At 45.1% G+C, this 17614-nt stretch overlaps 1 protein-coding gene across 1 annotated transcript in view; it reads right to left on the bottom strand.

Moving 5' to 3' along the window:
- NALF1 (NALCN channel auxiliary factor 1) overlaps positions 1-17614 on the bottom strand; it is a 536571-nt gene that overhangs the window by 10358 nt on the left and 508599 nt on the right. The window contains exon 2 of the mRNA XM_031466303.2: positions 15147-15318. Within this exon, the coding sequence (XP_031322163.1) occupies positions 15147-15318 (172 nt within the window). The remainder of the gene's footprint in view (positions 1-15146; positions 15319-17614) is intronic.

Raw genomic sequence — 17614 nt, 5'->3', positions numbered from 1 at the left:
AGTTGTCTTTCGTTTTTTCATATAATCAGAAAAATATTATATCCTCATCCCTATGCCGCTAAATCAGTTTCATAACCAGACCAACTTCAGTGCTCTAGAGTGAACAGGCTATTTCTGATGCACAGATATTACCTTATGATTTATTTTGCTCCACCAGCGACACTGAAATCCTCCATGACCATCTTTCTTGTGTCACTCTCCTGTTCTACGAGACTAGAACTACAAACAATTTTTCAGATGAGATATGTAGAAAGTAAACTTTCAAGAGTATCCATATTCAATTTAAATGAACTTCATTCTCCTGCTTGAGCGACACTTTGCCTGGGGATAGAACCCCAGATTCACAATCTTTTTCTTCTGGTAACTTTGAAGGCATTACTTCATTGCGCCCTAGTGGCCAGTGCCAGGGGAAATTCTGATTGTGTTTGTTTCCTGTTGATGTAAATCACCACAAACCTAGTAGCTGCAAACAATACTCTACTCACTCGCAGTTCTGTAGGTCACAGTCTAGGAGGTTGACTGGTTTCTCTGCTCAGTGTTCATAAGGCCAGGACCAAGATGCTGGCAGGGCTGAATTCCTTTCTGGAGTCTCTAGGGGAGAATTCGCTTCTAAGCTCATTCAGTCTGTGGGCAGAATGTGGTTCCCTGTGCTTGTAGGACTGGGGTCCTGGCTTTGATGTCCTTGCGTGCTATTGGCTGAGCTTGTTCTCAGCTTCCAGAGGCCCTCCCCATATCCCGTGGCTCACCTTTCTCCATCTTGGAAGCCCAGCAATGGCATTCTTCTAATCTCTCTTACCTCTCCTTCAGCCCCATCCAAGTGAATCTTACATTGTGTCTTTCCAACTAACTCTGCCTTCTGTGCATTTCAGTGCCCGTGTGATTAGAGGGACCCACCTCGGTAATCTAGGATAATCTCCACATCTCAAGTCCATAACCTGAATCACATCTACGAAGTCCCTTTTGCCATCTAATGCATTCACAGGCTCTGGACATCAGCTCATGGGCATCTTTCTGGGGGATTACAGTCTAACACACTCCACCCTCTGGCCCCAAGGATTCACATCCACGTCACAGGCAAAATATCTTCACTCTATCCCACGGTCCTGAGTCTACACCCAATACAGCATCAACTCAAAGTGCAGAAATCCCCCCTAACCCATCAGTCCCAAATCCTCAAATCTCATGATCTGAATCACCTGAATCACGTATGGATGTGACTCTGGGTACAATCCTTCCTGGGATGCGATTCCTCTCCACCTGTGAAACCAAGAGGCAAGTTATCTGCTCCCAACATGGGATGCTGAGACGGGCATAGATGAATAGTTATATAGACACTCTGCTTCAAAAAGGGAGAACCCAGAGGGAGAATGTTCTAAACTGTGGCTCTATTCAAAGCCCTGCATCTGCCTTTTTCCCTTCTGTACATTAAAAAAAAAATAGTCTCCATTTTAACTGTGTAACACTTTTTAGATTTTAGAGCTTCTATGGATGTATCCCATTTTGCAATTTTTACTTCAGTTTCAATAAGAATTAGAGACAGGTGGGAAGTAAGAATTTGGTTTTGGTTTGCCAGCTCGAACTAGAAGTCACATCCACATTCGCATTTAAGTCACACACAAATACAGTGGTTTACTCATTACCAAGACCATTTTTCTTGCCATCATGTAAAACCTTAGTATTGCAAAAAGTAGTTTTTGAAATTAGCGTTTCACCTTTAATATCCCTTCATTTTATATGTACTACAGTAGAGGTTAATTGTGAATACAACCTACTATTTATTTAGAAATAACTTACAAAAAATAGAAAGTTAGCACAGGCACCCACATTGTATCTACCTTTTTTAAGGTAAAAATAAAATAAGTGACCTGCCGAGATTTTGCTAATTTTCTAGGATTGTTTTTCATTGGGCTGGTAAAGCAAGACAAAATGAGAGCTCAATCTCAGAAATCTCGAAAAAACATTTCCAAATCATAGTGACCATCTGCAGAAAGAATGAGACATGAGCATTTATATATTGGTAATTTTTACAGTATATTTTTAAAGTAAGGGCAAATTTTAAGTAATTAGGGTATACATGTAAAGTAGATTAGTTTTTGTTGTTTTTGTTTTTGTTTTGACAGGAGCAGTGGCAGAGGTATCAGATCCACATGATGAGTAAGGCCCGCGTCACTGCCACACCTAACCACTCCGCCTGAAACTGTGACCCCGAGCCAGCTGCCGATCTCCAAAAGAACAATAAGCATTTGTTTAATGAGGGGGAAGGAACCAAGGGGTCACGCACTAGTACCCTGAGCTGTAAGAGAATGTTTGAATAAATTGGATATGTTAGCACACAGATGCAGGCTAACAGTAAAATAAAAGTACACACCCGGGAACAAAAGGGATACAGATGCTCACTCTGGCTATGGATGGCCGCTCAGAGTGGAAAGCCAAGTGCACATTTACAGGTTGCTCTAAAAACTGAAAATCATACCGAGTGAAATTAAAATAAAGGCCCACATTGAAACAGCAGAGAAGTTCTTCAAAGCCTTCACTCATTCTTTAAGACCACAAGCTAAATTGAGGACTAAATCAGGCACTTGAAATGTCTTAAGCTCAGCAGAAAATTTCCTCAACAATGGGTCCTAAATTTTTCTAGGATTTTACTAAAAGGACAAAGACTGTCTTCTACAGCCAGGGATAATGCAGTCTCAACGGAACTAACACACGCTGTTAACTAGCGCATTTTACATTGTTATTTCCCCCAGAGGGGTTACAGTGATATTTTTAGTTATGAAAAATTTATTCTAAGAAAATAGAAAAGTAAAGACGTTAACAAAGAAAATATTTGCTCACCAAAATATATCGTTTAATTTTTCAGCTCATCCCTAATGACTCCCTTTAGGGGGGCCTTGATGGAGACTTCACAGGATGGGGTGGAGGAAAGCCACATGGGTTCCTGGAGGAGGAGTCAGCGCACTGGAGAGAAGCCGTTTGCATCTGCACAAAATGTCAGAGCATCACAGGGCTCAAGGCAGGGGAGTCCGGTGGGACAGAGCCCTCTTCCCATGCTGATAAGGTACCAGGTACCAGGACTTGTGCCAAATGGGGCTGGTAGAAGTTACCAGAGGAGGCGATGAGCAAACGGCTCCTTCTCTTCCATCCCTGTGAACCAGCCATTGGTAGGAGATGCCTTCAGTTTTCTGCTTGGGCTGCTCTCACAGATGGGAAGAGTGTTTATGGGATTTCAGGAGGTGCATCTCATGAATTCAGAGAAACTTGTTTAAGTGTGTTCTATGAATCTGCATTACAGGAGAATGTAAAAAACTGGATCTTTCAGGGACGTGTCCGTGACTTCGTGGGGAACACTAGCTAGTTCAGCGTCGTTGCCCAAGGAGCCACATGAAGACAATTGTATGGTCCTCGTTAAGAACATTACCTGTTATGTTCCACTTCTATTAATTTGTGCTACTTTTCTCTGTGGAGTGGCACAGTGGGTTCACATACAGTAAATCAGTGTCATGGTTTCATAGATTGCCCAGTCTTTTTTTTTTAATTTGGAGATCCTTGGTAACTATGACTCTGCAAAGGAAATATTCTTAAAAACAGGAAACTGTATAAATCAGTCTGTGGCTGCAGAATCTAAAACCGAGACTTGTAATTGAAGAGACAGGTTTGCAAATGCTTTGATCCATCAACGGGTGTATTTAGAGTACGAACAAGATTTCCTGCTTTTCTTTCTAAAAAGGAAAACAGACTTGCTGTGCAATCACAGAACGCATACAAAGCTATTCCAACGTCTGTGTGCACGTCTGTGTTGCACAGACACACAGTAATGGCTTCAAGGCACGTGAACACCTCACAAACAGACACGGACTTCAAAAATGTGCTTTCTTTTCAATGAGTTGGGGGAAATTATTTTCCTAATTTGATCACCAGTTTATGAAACATTAAATGTGAAAGCTGTGACTTTCATCAAAATGTTTTTACTCAAAACAAATGCCAAAATTTTAGTTGGTAGTACTCTGACTCCAATGAACAGCAAATACTCTGGAATCATTAATAAACGAGATAAGGAAATTAGTCTCAATATTTTAGTGTCAATAAAAAAAGTTAACGAACAGGATGTTAACTGGAATGATTAAGTATCTTTATTTGTCAAAGTTGAATTACCTTCAACAGGTTTAACATCTGAAGTAGGACATTCAAATGAAATTGAGGTAATGTAAGAGAATTTTCAAAAGGGGTTACAAAAATACTGGAAGCGGTGACACTGAGGCAGGCAGGCAGGCCTTTGGGGGCCTATCTGCGGGTCCATTTGCAGAGGAAACGGCTCATTAGAATGCATTCTTCGTTAAAAATAATGTTGCGTTTTGGAGTCACACATAGTTTCCACTGAGTGAGATTCTGGCGGGCCATTTGACAGGGGGATGCACCCGGCAGCGGCATATTAATGGTTTACGGTTCCAGGTGCGACGGCACGATTATGGTTCACGCCGTCCAGCGGCACCTTGGATTAATTCTCTGTTTTGCTTCCAGACTGTTCCCACGGACATCACTGGTTTACACCAGACGTTAAAGACCCAGGACCTTAAAGTGTTAACACCATGCAAAGAAACCTGCCAGTGACTGCTAACTAGCCAGAGAAGGAATTTAAAGTGATAGAGACACAGTCCCTGGGAATTATTCTTTTTGGGGGTTAGTCAGGGCGGGGTAATTTAGCATCCAATTATGACTCTTACTTGGGAGACACAGAATATCTGTTCTTTTATAATAACAAAAGCATGGATTCTTTCCATTTTTGATATCACCTGATTTTATGCTGACTACATATATGTATAAAGATACACAGAGTAAATTGAGAAAATATGAAACTGGGAAGATATGAAGAATAATAAAAACGAGGTTTTGAAGTGTGTATCTCTCCGAGGCAATGCAGGATAAACTGATGTGCTGGGCAGTTGGGCTTCTCGGGCCCCTCCGCCTGATACATCAAACCTTCTGCTCCGTGTAAGTAAAACAGCCCCCTTAACAATGCTGTTTCCTATAAGAAACAATGATGCAGGGAAAGGAAAGTGTGCAGGGGGTGAAGACGAAAGGAAGGAAGAAAGAAGGAAGGAGGGAAGGAGGGAAGAAAGAAAGGTAAAGGAATAAAGATTTAAAAAGATTATGTATTAAATTAATAAGAGGCAATACAAAAGAAATAAAAAGACCAATGTAAAAGAGTTCAAACACTAGTATTTTAGTGAGCTGAAAAAAATAAGGACATGTACGATTTTACTTAAAACCTCGAGAAGCCCTCGTCATAATGCCCCGTGCTCACACAGGAGTGAGAAATGAGAAGCAGAGCGCACTGGCGGTGAGAATCTATGCTGTTAAAAACTTTCTGAGTTTTTGGCAATAAATATCAAGCGCCTACAGCTTTTGCGCGCCCTTTTACCTGTCAAGTCCAAGTCAGTGAGTTTCAGGAACTGAATCAGAAGTCTACAGAAATAAGTGTACTGATGTTTTCTTAGTAGCATTTTTTAATATAGAAAAATTTTTAAATTTATTTCATTTAAAAAAATGAAAATGGAGAAGAATCCCTGGTTAGTAAAACACTCTCTTATACTTACATCCAGAGACGTTATGGTGATGAGTGAATAGTTCCCTCCCCCTTCTCTAATTTGTTAATACTTTACATGCAATGCCGCCAATCTAATTGATTCAATTCGTCTACTTCTGCTGTGTTTTCAGGTTTTGAAAAACTGTGTGTTTCTCAGGCTATGAAACCACTTCTATCAGTCCTCTTTCTAGCACCAGCATCTCGCACAATGCCTGGTACGTCAGGGATGCAGGCGGCAAAGTGATGGAGCCCAAAAGACGTCCGCATCCCAATCCCCAGAACTGGCGAGTATCTTGCAATGTGGCAAAAAGGAATTCAGGACGCAGACGGCATGAAGGCTGCTAATCAGCTGACCTTGGAATCGGTAGTTCATCCAAGTGAGAATAATCTAATCACACGAGCTCTTAAACAGAGAGAGGGGCTGAATGCAGTGGGTAGGAGAGACGTGATTGAAGAACTTGCTTCTCCATTGCTGCCTTTGAACCTGAGCACTAGAACCACAGCCAAGGGATGTGTGTCGGGGGAGCTTCCAGAAGCCGGAACGCTCCGTGGCAGATGGCCAGCAGGGAAGCAGGGACCTCGGTCCTGCAGCGGCAGGGAACTGAATTCTGCCAGCAGCCTGACCGATCGGGAGCCAGACCTTCTCCGACAGCCCCCAGAGAAAGCCGTGATTTCAGCCTGGTGAGATCTGTGTCCAGCTTCTGGCCTCCAGAACTGCGAGGGAATACGTTTGTGTTGTTCTGAGCCACCAAGTTTTTGGCAATTTGTTAAGGCAGCAATAAAAAACAAAAAATGGATGCCATGAGCCTTGTGCAAATGTTTGCTGAATGAGTGAAAATGCAAGAGAAAATATTTAGAGGGAAAGGACACAGAGCAGAATCCTCAGGAGATAAAACGTGTAGGAGAAAATGTGACGTCACCCACATCCAAGACATTTACACTTAGACGTTCCTCCCCAGCACAGCAGGCATTTTACAATCCAAGTAGGAAGAGTTTACGACCCTCTGGAGTCAAAAAGGAAGAGAAAAGTACAGTGAACCACGCTAGATGGGGAGTCAGATGCCTTGGCTTCTACTGATGACTTTATTATGAACTTAGGGAAAAGATTTAATTTCTCTATTCTTCAGTTTTCTTTTCTGTGGATTTAATTGTTGAGCTATCGTATTGGACAAATACGCCTCGGGAAAGCCCCTGGCTGCTTTTTCACGCGTGCAGACCTTTCTAGGTGATTGCTGTAATCGTTAACAGTCCAAACCTCAATCCTCCAAACTGTCCTGACTCAAGCACCCCCGAGCCAGCGTGGAACCCGCCATCGAGAGCTGGACAACAGCTCACGTCCTTTCAGCGACAGAGCTCCCTGACTTTCCGCGTGGAGCTTCCCTAATGACACTTCCACAATTGCCTCTTCTGTGCTAACTGATGGAATGTGAAAGCTAGCCACAAATTTCATAAAACTGTTATATAAAGTTATTAGTCTGTACTTCCTTCCAACACCGCAAGAGTGGGTGAGAACAAACACACCTCCAAATGGAAGACAATTTATCTCGAGACAGAAAGCAGATTTGGCTAGACTTTACTCCCCTATAGGATTTACTTTTTTAAGATCTGTTTTAGGTTCATAGCAACGCTGAGCAGACAGTACAGAAAGTGGCTAGATTTTCCAAAATAAAAATTCACTAACTGCAGTTTCCTGAGATGAAAAGTTTTCAGATTCATGTTTAAAAATCTTCTAATTATTAAGCCAGGAATGCACACACACAGCGCACACAGCAGCTCTGCAGACTGGACGTGGTTCTAAATTCCTGCAAAAGAGCTTCATGAAATTTATGAAAATAATTTGATTTTACAATTAAAAACGATCTTTAATGGTGAGTACTTGCCTCTTTGCCATGACTCTCTCTGCATAATTACTACCCTCCAAAGCCTCTTGGCTGAGCTCTTTCTTTGCCTTTATAATTCCTTTTTATTGCTTTCTCTCCTCTAATCCTCTAGAACTTTTGAAGTAGGCAAAATCTGTCTTCCTAGAAGGGTGAGACATTATTCTGTTCTTGAACAAACAACACGGGCTGTATCTGTTCTCTTACACAGTTGCCAGGCGCTCCTCAGAGCTGCCCTAACCAAGTGCCAGCGATGGGGCGGCTGCGACACCGGAAATGCACGCCTTACTGCATTGGTCCGAGACCACAGTGCTGGCAGGGGGCCAGGGGACGGAGTTTGGCCTGTGTCTCTCTACAGTGTGTTTCCTCTGTGCATGTTTGTGGGTCCAAATGTCCCCTTTCTGCAACCCTGCTGTGAGATGAAGTGACAGGTTTCGCTCTGACTTCCAGCATCTCCAAATGTGGCCGTATTTGGAGACGGGGCTTTGAAAGAGGTGATTAAATTAAAGTGAGGTCCTTAGAGTGGGCCCTAATTCAACGTGATTTCTTATGAAAAGAGGAAATTTGGGCACACAAGAAGACCCCTGGGGTGCACCCAGGAAGGGAAGGCCACGTGAAGACACAGCCAGAAGGTGGCCCACGGAGAGAGGCCTCCAGAGAAACGAGACTCGCCAGCACCTTGACCTTGGTCTTCTGGCCTTCAAAACTGTGGGACAGCAGATTTCTGCTGTTTAAACCACCCGCCTCGGTGTCTTGTTACGACAGCCTCGCAAATGAACACATCCACTCGTGGTGATGGATTAGGGCCCGCCCTGAGGACTTCCTTTCAACTTGATTGCCTCCACAAAGACCCTACTTTCCTATAAGATCACTTTCTGAGACACGGGTGTTAGGACTTCAACATATGAATGGGGGAGGGGGACAACTGAACCATGCCACCCAGTTTGGGGGCCCATTCAAGATGTAAATTCCCTAAAGGAGCTGTCATCATTTATTAGGCTCTGTTTTAAAGTCCCAGGATCCCAGGAGGGTGAGCGCGGTGCGTGAGGTCTGAACGTTCAATGTGAGTATTTACGCTGCCTGTGACAGGAGTGCAGAATGTGACGCACAGACGGCTTTCAAAGGAAATACTGATATTCTTTTTGACTCTGATGGGGGGAACATTTTGTGTTCTGCAGTGCACCTACCAGTCAGCCCCCTTTCTGGAATCATCATAATGCTGCTGGCAGACAGGAGACACCTGCTGGCCCTGCAGGGGTTCACCTACCCCCCCCCCCCCGCCCTCCTGGGGCTCCTCCCCACCTTGGACGGCCTCTTCTTCCTCACAACAGGGACCACCACAGATTCCTCTGAGTTGTTCCTCATCAATGAATTCATTTGTTATTTGAGCACAAACTGTGTCAAACACCTTTAAAGATGCTGGGGATACAGCCATAAACAACAAACACATTTGGATAAACCTCTCAAAGCACAAAGAGGATGCTGCAGAGTGTGAAAATTATTGCCAAAGAAAATGTTAAAATCGTTTTGAACAGTGATGGCATCATGGGTATAAAAACAGAGCTTCTAAATTTTACTGATCTGAAGAAAATTTCCCATTAAATATCAAGAGTAAACACGATGATCTGATACCGCAGAAATTACGACAAGCAATAACCATCTCACCCAGTTGTGTCAAGTCAAACGACCAGAAGGACAAGATTTCAAAATCGAGAAACATGGTTCATTTGCCTTTTTAAAATCTATGGAACACGTTATTTCCTCATGGGACTCAAACATGCCAGACACGAGGCAGAAGGTCCCTTAGGTTCACAATGCTCCAGGCAAACGTCTCAGGGACCTTGCGTCCTTGTCTTTTCCCTTCACACTCAAGTACTTGTAGGTCTGCGCGCGCGCGGTCTGAGAAACTCGCCAACCCATCTGACCGAGGGCGCAGCCTTCGGAGCGCAAGGCTTTGCCGAGAAGGGTGCCGGGCAGCTCTTTCCTTCGCTGGAAAGGACGGTCGAGGCAGGAACTACGCCTCGTGTTCGTTTTTAATGTGAAATCAGGCCTGTTTATTGAACTGTTGGAAACGGCACTGCACAGGCCACAAGCTGTGTGTCCATCTTCTGTTTCCCCTGCGGAGGGACCTTCTCCAGCTGGACGGCAGAAAGGACGCCTTTGCTTACAGGCTGATTTCAGGACGGACCGACTGGCCGTTTCCACTGGGGGAGTGACCCCGACACTGGACTAACAGCCGGGAAATAGAGATCGCTTCTCATTCCTGCAGGAACAGGCTAGCGGAGGGGTCGGCTCTGCTTAATCCCGCATAGAAGCAGAATCAGACTAGGTGACGTGTGTAATTCAGGCTTGTTCTAAAAGTGACCGAAGCTACAGTCACGTGAGACAATCGCAGTGTCCAAAGCGGTTCAGCGCCCAGAGCAGCTGCAAGGTGGGGATGCGCGCTTCACAGAGGCGCTTAACCGCAGACAGAGCGAGAAACGCCTTCGCTGAACAAGATCGCACCTGTTCTGGGAAACCCCTCTTTGCCCAGAGGTCTCCTTCCTAGATCGAAGTTCCGGAATTAAAACTCTTCCTTTGTTCTACTGCTTTGAGTGTGACCGTGTCAGTCGTAAGCACTTCTGAGTCTCAACAGTCAGGAGGGCTTCCGGGGAACCTGCAGGATGGGGTACATTCCACCGTCCCCCTAGCTCTGGAGAAGCTCTCTGAAATTTTAATTTAACATCTGCCTGACCGGGGAGGACGACTCGACTCCGGATCATCCACGCCGCCCGGCCTGGGCCCCGCCGTCCCCAGAGGGGGCCCTGCGCCCTCACCCCCCGGCTGCATCCTCCACGAGAGGAGCCAGCGCGCAGGGGAGACCCGGCTCCGTCCGCCGCTTGTGAGACGAGGAAACGGAGACCCAGTGAGAGTGACTTTCCAAAATTCACAGCTACTGGCAGAATGCACACATCCTAACTTCGACTCCAGGCTCTTCCCTGCGTCGGTCCCTTGCTCAGGGCAAACTTGAACTTACGGAGGGGGAAGCACACGGAGGGGGAAGCTGGGGAAGACGGTCTTAAACACGAGGACCTGAACTCGGATCTACGTATATGAATTTAATAAGCCTCAAAAAGCACGGTGTTTTAGTGGAAGACGCCGTCCCAAACACGTGATGTTACTATAGTTCACTTAAGGTTTAAAACATAACTTATTTTCATATTTCTTATTTTACTCTCATCATAGTCTTCCCTCCCATTTCTCTTTGGGCCTAAATTTTTCATTTTTATTGAAAGACTTTGTATGGATTCATATGGTGCTATAACTGAAGTGGTATTTCTTTTCTTTTCTTTTTTTTTGGCGGGGAGAGGTAATTAGGTTTATGTTTTTTTAGTGGAAGTACTGGGGATTGAACCCAGGACCTCATGCATGCTAAGTGCTCTACCACTGAGCTCTACCCTCCCCCCTGAAGTGGTATTTCATTACTCTTCTTTCAGAAAAAACAAAACAAAACAAAAACCTTGAAAAGAATGGAAAATTATTTTTTCTTCTAAGAAAATTTTTTTTCCTTTTAGAAAAGAATGAAACATATCCACACATTGGAGAAAGTACAGAAATTAGAAATACCATAGATGTCCAAATTAAAATCTATGGGCAGCAGAATTTTCTACTAAAATACTCCATTAGTGAGAAAATCTGTTATCTTTCTAAAAATCTTTATCAACGCCCCAGTCCTCTCAGAACACGACTCGGGTAATGTTTTTTTCACTGTTGTGAACTCTTTCATGTGAATGACATGAAACAGCTTTAAAAATTCCTTTCTGATTTGATCAATATGCATATCAAAGTATTTTCTCCCATCCTCGCCTGCAGGCAGTAATCCGCTTTGGGCCCCCTGCGGTGGCACAGCTGCGCCACCAGGGGGCGCCGTCCTCCACCGCATCCTCACCAGGCCTGTCACCGTCTCCAGCATCAGCCCACGGTGTTTTCCCGAGAGGCGGAAACATAACCTTATCCTTGTCACAGCTGAAAAATGAAAGGCGGAATTTACACAGAATTCTCAAAATATGTTTTATCTCCATTGTCAGTAATCCCCAGCAGATCGACTCTTACTTTTTTCTTTCTTTCAGTAATTTGTCTATGAAAAAAACAGCAGCAAACCCTGTCGAGTCTCTCTCATCCATCAATCAAGTGGCAGTTTTCATAATGCTTGTTACCGTGGCGCCCGCGGCCTGCGGGACCGGCTCCTTCTGTTTTGCTAATGTTGGTTCACCATCCCAGGTAAGCAATCAAGGGTTTCTCTAGGGGTTTCGAGAAGAAGGCGGGGGAGTGTGCGGGGGGGGGGGGGCGGGGAGGGGGAATTACCACAATGACGGGTTGACAGAGGAGAATCCATGAATAACTCCACCCCGTCACTTTGAAGATGAAGAAACAGCCTCTAAACCAGCAGCCTAGGGTGTGAACCCAGCTTGAGGAAGGACCCACCTTGAAAAGTTTTAACTCAATAAAGCCTGACATCCAGTGACAGCCTCACCCCGCCAGCATCTCCGAATTTCTCCCTAATTAACTTCTCAAACACTCCTTCGGTAATGTGTCAGCTCTATTCTCTAACAGAAAAACCAAGGGCGATCCAGGGCGACGTGTCTCTCCTCCATCTCTTAAGACGGAGGCAGAACTCGCCACACAGCGAGGCGCTTCCTTCCTCTAGTTCTGTGGTTAGAAAGCTCGGTCTTGGCGCTGCTTTAACAGCCTCAGTCGAAGCCAATGTGCAGCAACGGGCATCACGCTCAGACATTTCGTTCTTTCAGATGAGCCGCCGGCTTGCTGAGGACCACAGCAGTAGACGATAAAAAAACAGGTATTTAAAATATCCCCACATAGGGTAAGTAATGTAAGCATCCTGAAGAAATGACGCACTACAGGTTGAATCTAATAACTGTTTTCAACATTTTAAATAACTCTTGATTTAAATAAACTTTGTGTGTTCTGAACCTTCTAATTGGTTCACTGATTCCAAGGGGCCAAGATGCACTTTTTCTGGTGGATGACAGGAGTTTCAAGCATCGGTACGTGTCTAATAAAAGCCTACGTGACAGGAGGAATTGGGGTCCTGCAATTGCAGTCTCAGAAAGACTGGACACAGAGGACTCTAGAAAAAAAGCCAACCTTACACCGTTACAGGGAGAAGCACCTGGAACAAAACTGACCCTCACTTAGGTGGCATCTGGAAGACGGAGTTTTGTAGTCCCGTGCGAAGAGTCCTTCTCCAAGACTGACTCTTAGAGGGGCCCCCTCCCCTTCTGGAAGCTGTGAACTGGGTGTATCTCCCTTAGTAGGGAGACAACTAGAATTAAATAGGTTGAGTTTGAAAGAAACGCCATCTATCCCTTCCCCTCTTGATGATAAATAATTATATTTTTCAGCCTATAGAATGGAAATAAGCCATTTATTAATTTTTTTTAAAGAGAAGAATTACTGGAGGCAAGCTTAAGACCAGCCCACTTGGTAAATTCCTTTTAAGATGCTTTTAGAATTTATTCTGCACATTTTGGAGAAGTAATAAAAAGAAAAGACACTCAACTGACAGTGGGGAACAGAGGAGTCAGGTTAACAAACATGCAGCTGTGAGACTCCAAGAAAGCTTCTAACCTTTCCCCTGGACCTGACAGGTGACAGATCTCTCTTTTCCTGTCTGTTTTCCTCAGTGATGTAGTGATGGCTATGAAAACTCCGACTTAAAAACACTCAAAGACAATTAAAACCATAAGATGGACTTCGTGCACCTGCTGTGCAGAAAGAGACAAAATCCCAGGTCTCACTTCTTCCACAGCTGTGAAAGTGTACAGAAAAGGGGACAGACATCCAGACCTGTATTTCAGATTTGCACAAACAGATAAGGGCCCAAGAAGCAGGGAAAGATGGAGATGAATGCCTCACCCTTTGTCTGAGGTTGTTTTCTGCTCTGAGAACCTGGCGGGGGAGTGGGGCCACTGAACTTCTCCAGGAACAAAGCTACATGCGTGTGAATGAACAAAAATACAGCCTCTCCAGAAAATTCCACAAGTTACTCCAAAGTCCTGGAACCATGGGCATCTCATTGCCCCAAAGTCAAGAGTCAAAGGTCTTTTCTCAATGACCTTTTATTGAAAGTTTTATGTGAAAGACAAATAAATGAATAGCCTCTGGCTGGTGAATTTTGGCTCAGAGTCAAAGGAAGAAGATGTTAATAAATTCCTCCCTCCCCCCTTCCTCCCCCCCTCCTTCCTTCCTTCCTTCCTTCCTTTACTTCCTTCCTTCCTTCCTTTCTCTCTGTCTCTGTTTCTTTTGCTCGTCCTCTGTCCTCCGGGTAGAGAGGAACTGTATGAAAAATGACCTCAGCACAACCCAGAGCATAACAAAAAGAACTGGCCAGTTCCTTTGCCTGCCTCAGATCACTTCCTCTCGGAAGACGGCCGGTGCCTAAGGAACGTGTCCTGGGCTCCTCCCCTGTCTGTGGCCCTCCCGGCGGATGGGCAAGGGGGAACCACTATCATGAACTGCCTCAGGGGAAGCCGGTGGCTCGGAGAGGAGGCATGAGAGAAGCAGGATGAAAGCCGTGTCTGTCAGCCTCCATCCGGACGCTCCTCCCGTGCGGCTGGGCCACCAGGAAGCACTCGTCCGGGGTCGAGGCAGGCTCCGAGGGGAGATCCTTGCTGGACTGCCCCTGGAGAGGCCATCACTTAGAACAGTATGGCCAATGGGCCGGCCTGGAAATAAGTGAGCTAGAAAGAATCTGGTGATTTCTCATGTTGGACACCTCGATGTGTCACTCTGCTTAGAAGGGTTTCACAAAGGCTAGTGTAAGGAGTGGGTTTTCATGTTCCTTCTCGCTTATGAGTATCTTGTCCTTACAGCCTGTAAACTAAACATGCCATAACTCAGGCCGTCTGGTCGCCAGGACATCACGTAGTCCTTTCTCACCGAGAGAACCCGACCCACAGCTCCGGTGACCACATCATGACGGCCAAGGGGACGGCCCTCCCAGGCCCGCTCACCATTCATTTTCAAAGCAGTCTGCTCTTACCCCTCACATCTTATTCTATGTCTAAGTGGTGTCATGCATGCTTGTAAACATCCAGAAGCCAAATGCTGACATTTTGCCCCGTCTGAGTCATTTGCTGAAGGAAGTGAACATCGTTAATAGGAAATATAAGATTACATTGCATTGGCCCGTAACATGCGGCTCTAATGCACGAACAACTTAGATGGACATTTCTTTATACTCCTGATACTTATTTAAGATAAAGGTACACGGCACTTCTCAGAAGATGGACTTGGGACATAAGCTTGTGACCGATCTGAAGAAGAGACACAATTTTACTGTTCTTACCACGTCATCTGTTCTTAGGTCAATACAAAGATGAGGCAGGTAGAACCTGACCAACTCTAAGCGAATCGAAGCAAATCTAATGATTGCTGAAATCTTGTCCTCGGAATTAGCCTTTTACAAAGTTAACAATTGTGATCACACGTAGACAACACGCAACGTGGCATTTGCACATCAGTCTCAGGGGCCTTTCAGGACATCTGTGAGGGGCAGCGTGGAAAACTCCTAACAGCATCTTCAGGGCTACATCAGTGGAGGGAACCAACCCAGCAGACAAGCAGCCCGCAGGAGAGCAAGCCCCCCGCGAGCGGCTGGGGGCCAAAGCCGCCCTGCACTGTACCTGTACAGATGAAACTGGACAGTCCCCCGTAGATCACTTCATCATTGTCGGGCAGTATGAACGGACACCTCGTCTGAACCTCCAAACAGTATTGCTTGCAAGGAATTGTCTTTCTGCAGTTAAGCTGGGCGACTTCAAAGTACTGGGAACACAGCCAGGCTTTGTAGACAATCTGAAAAAGAGAAGAATCAAAAATAGGGCGAGATGACAACAGTTCTGGCTAGTAAAGGACAGGCTGTACTGCGAGAAGCCCGCTGCGGCTTCAAGTGGCTCCTAAGAAAACTCGCCGGCCCTTGCAGAAAGCATATTCACCCAACGCCAGCGGCAAGTGATGTCTTTGCATTGGAGCCAAATGTTCCTGGATTGAGCCCTTGCGAGAAGGCAAAAGGTAATATGGCGTTTGTTTGGATGTAACTCGTGTGAAAAACAGTGGAGTTATGCAAGAGCTGAGGTTTTCGGAATCCAGTGATGTACAAGGAAGGAAGTAACGCTGTGGATACCCTGTGGTTATTTACTGCAGGGTGCGGCGGGGAGCTGCGCAGACCACCAGCTGTTCTCCCCGGGGGCACTAGATGGCGCTGAGTCCCCTACAAAGACGCCCCAGCGGGCGGTGCGGACAGGCTGCTGGTTGGAGCTTGAACTCCAGGGCACCGAACGCGTAGGGTGGGCATTAAATTCATGACTCACATCAGATACATGAAATGTCTCATCGTCCGAAAGCCCAGAAACACCCAACCCACACTCTGTAAGTCTTGTATTCGTCAGGAGCACGAGGAAGGAAACCTCATCAGAGCCACAACTTGGACCTGGGGTCTACATGAGTATTTGTTAAGTGTTTGTTTAATTTAATAAAATGTAAAAGGATTGTGATTTCAATTGTCTCTTTGTGATTGATAGGTATTTAGGAAAGTAAATGTTGAAAAAATACCCTATTCTACAATAAGGGAACAAACTGAGCCTAAGTCCAAATAACCCAGTGACAGAGTTTCCCCCAGCGGCTGTCCATGCCGTTGTGACTTAGGCGTCCCCGGCCCGTGGCTCCGCTGGCTTCTGATCGCCTGTATCTAGGGTTAATACTCCTCAGGGAAGACTTTGTCGCCTACATCCTACTTGGAAAAGTGAACGGTTTCCAGTTACGCGTACACAGAGAGATCACAAACACCTGACAGTAACCCCAAGAATAACGGCGAGCATTCAGCCACGCCACGCTCTGTGCTGAGCAAGTTACAAGTATTTGCTTCCCATGTGATTCTCAGCACACACACAGATGGTAAGTAGTGGTCACGCTTTGCACACGGATAATCATCACTAATGGAAGTAACTGGACAATCCATGTTCTGCAGGAGTCCGAATTCTGCATGCATCATAATTATGCTATGTTTAATCTGAAAACAGTTTTTCAGAAGAATTTAAGAAACCAGAAGAGAGATGTCGGATTCATCTGTGATCAGCACTGCATTGCATGTACCTGGTTAATGGACCCATTTGGTAGGAGAAAGTTTGCATTGACTTTTTATGAATAACTACTCATTTGATCAAAGTGAAGTTTGATTCTTCAATCAAGGTGCCTCAGTCGGGGTAAAATGAGATACAGGTGAAATTCAGATATAATTTTAGATAGCTAAACATAATTTTACCTGCTGTCGTCAATGGTTTATAATCACCATATGACCAGATAGGAAAATATCCAAATAACTAGTATTCTTATAGGTCTTTTGAATAGGTCTTAACATAAAAATGTACATTAGAAATTGCACTAGAAATAACACTACAATAGCTGAGGAAACCCTGAAGACTTCTTAAATTTCAACCAGAAACGGCATGGGGCGTGTGGATGGAGATGTGGTGGTAGGGGTGGCGGGGCCTTCACTCTGTCAGAAAGAGGCTGAAAGCAGGAGCGGCAGAGAAAGAGAACAGCAGCGGGTTCCCAGCCGTGCTTCGGGGAGCTGAGGACGCTTTTCAAAATACCACTGGTATTTGTGCAGCACGCCATAACGTGTAATGGGATGCATGACACTTAGGATGTAAACAGAGCTATAATGTAAGAATAGTCAGTGTCTATTTTGTGGTTCCTGCTTTAGACTTCCTTTTTTTGGTACTAGAGGAAGTTGAGTATATTTATATATACAGATCTAACAACAATAAAATTCTCTTTTAAGGAAAAATCTCATTCTGCTTATTTCTGGGATTCGAAAGACTCCAGGTATCTCTTTGCCCTCAGGGAGTACCCGTGGGTAATTCCAGAAATCACAGGTATTTTTATGGGTCAAACTGTGTTCTTTCACCTCACAGCTTATTTTTGCACAATGATTCAAAGTAAAATGGTTTTGAAGAGCAAGTCACGTGCTGGACGTATAAACTCGAGCCTAGGAAACAGGCTCCTCTCCCACAGACAATGGGACGCCGCGTACGGAAGCCTCCTGGGGTCCATACACATCTGTCTTCTTTCCAAGCAGCCTCCTTAGCAT

Source organism: Camelus dromedarius, chromosome 13 (assembly GCF_036321535.1).
Source record: "Camelus dromedarius isolate mCamDro1 chromosome 13, mCamDro1.pat, whole genome shotgun sequence".
Lineage (NCBI taxonomy): Eukaryota > Metazoa > Chordata > Mammalia > Artiodactyla > Camelidae > Camelus > Camelus dromedarius.
This window is presented reverse-complemented; position numbering and strand designations above follow the sequence as displayed.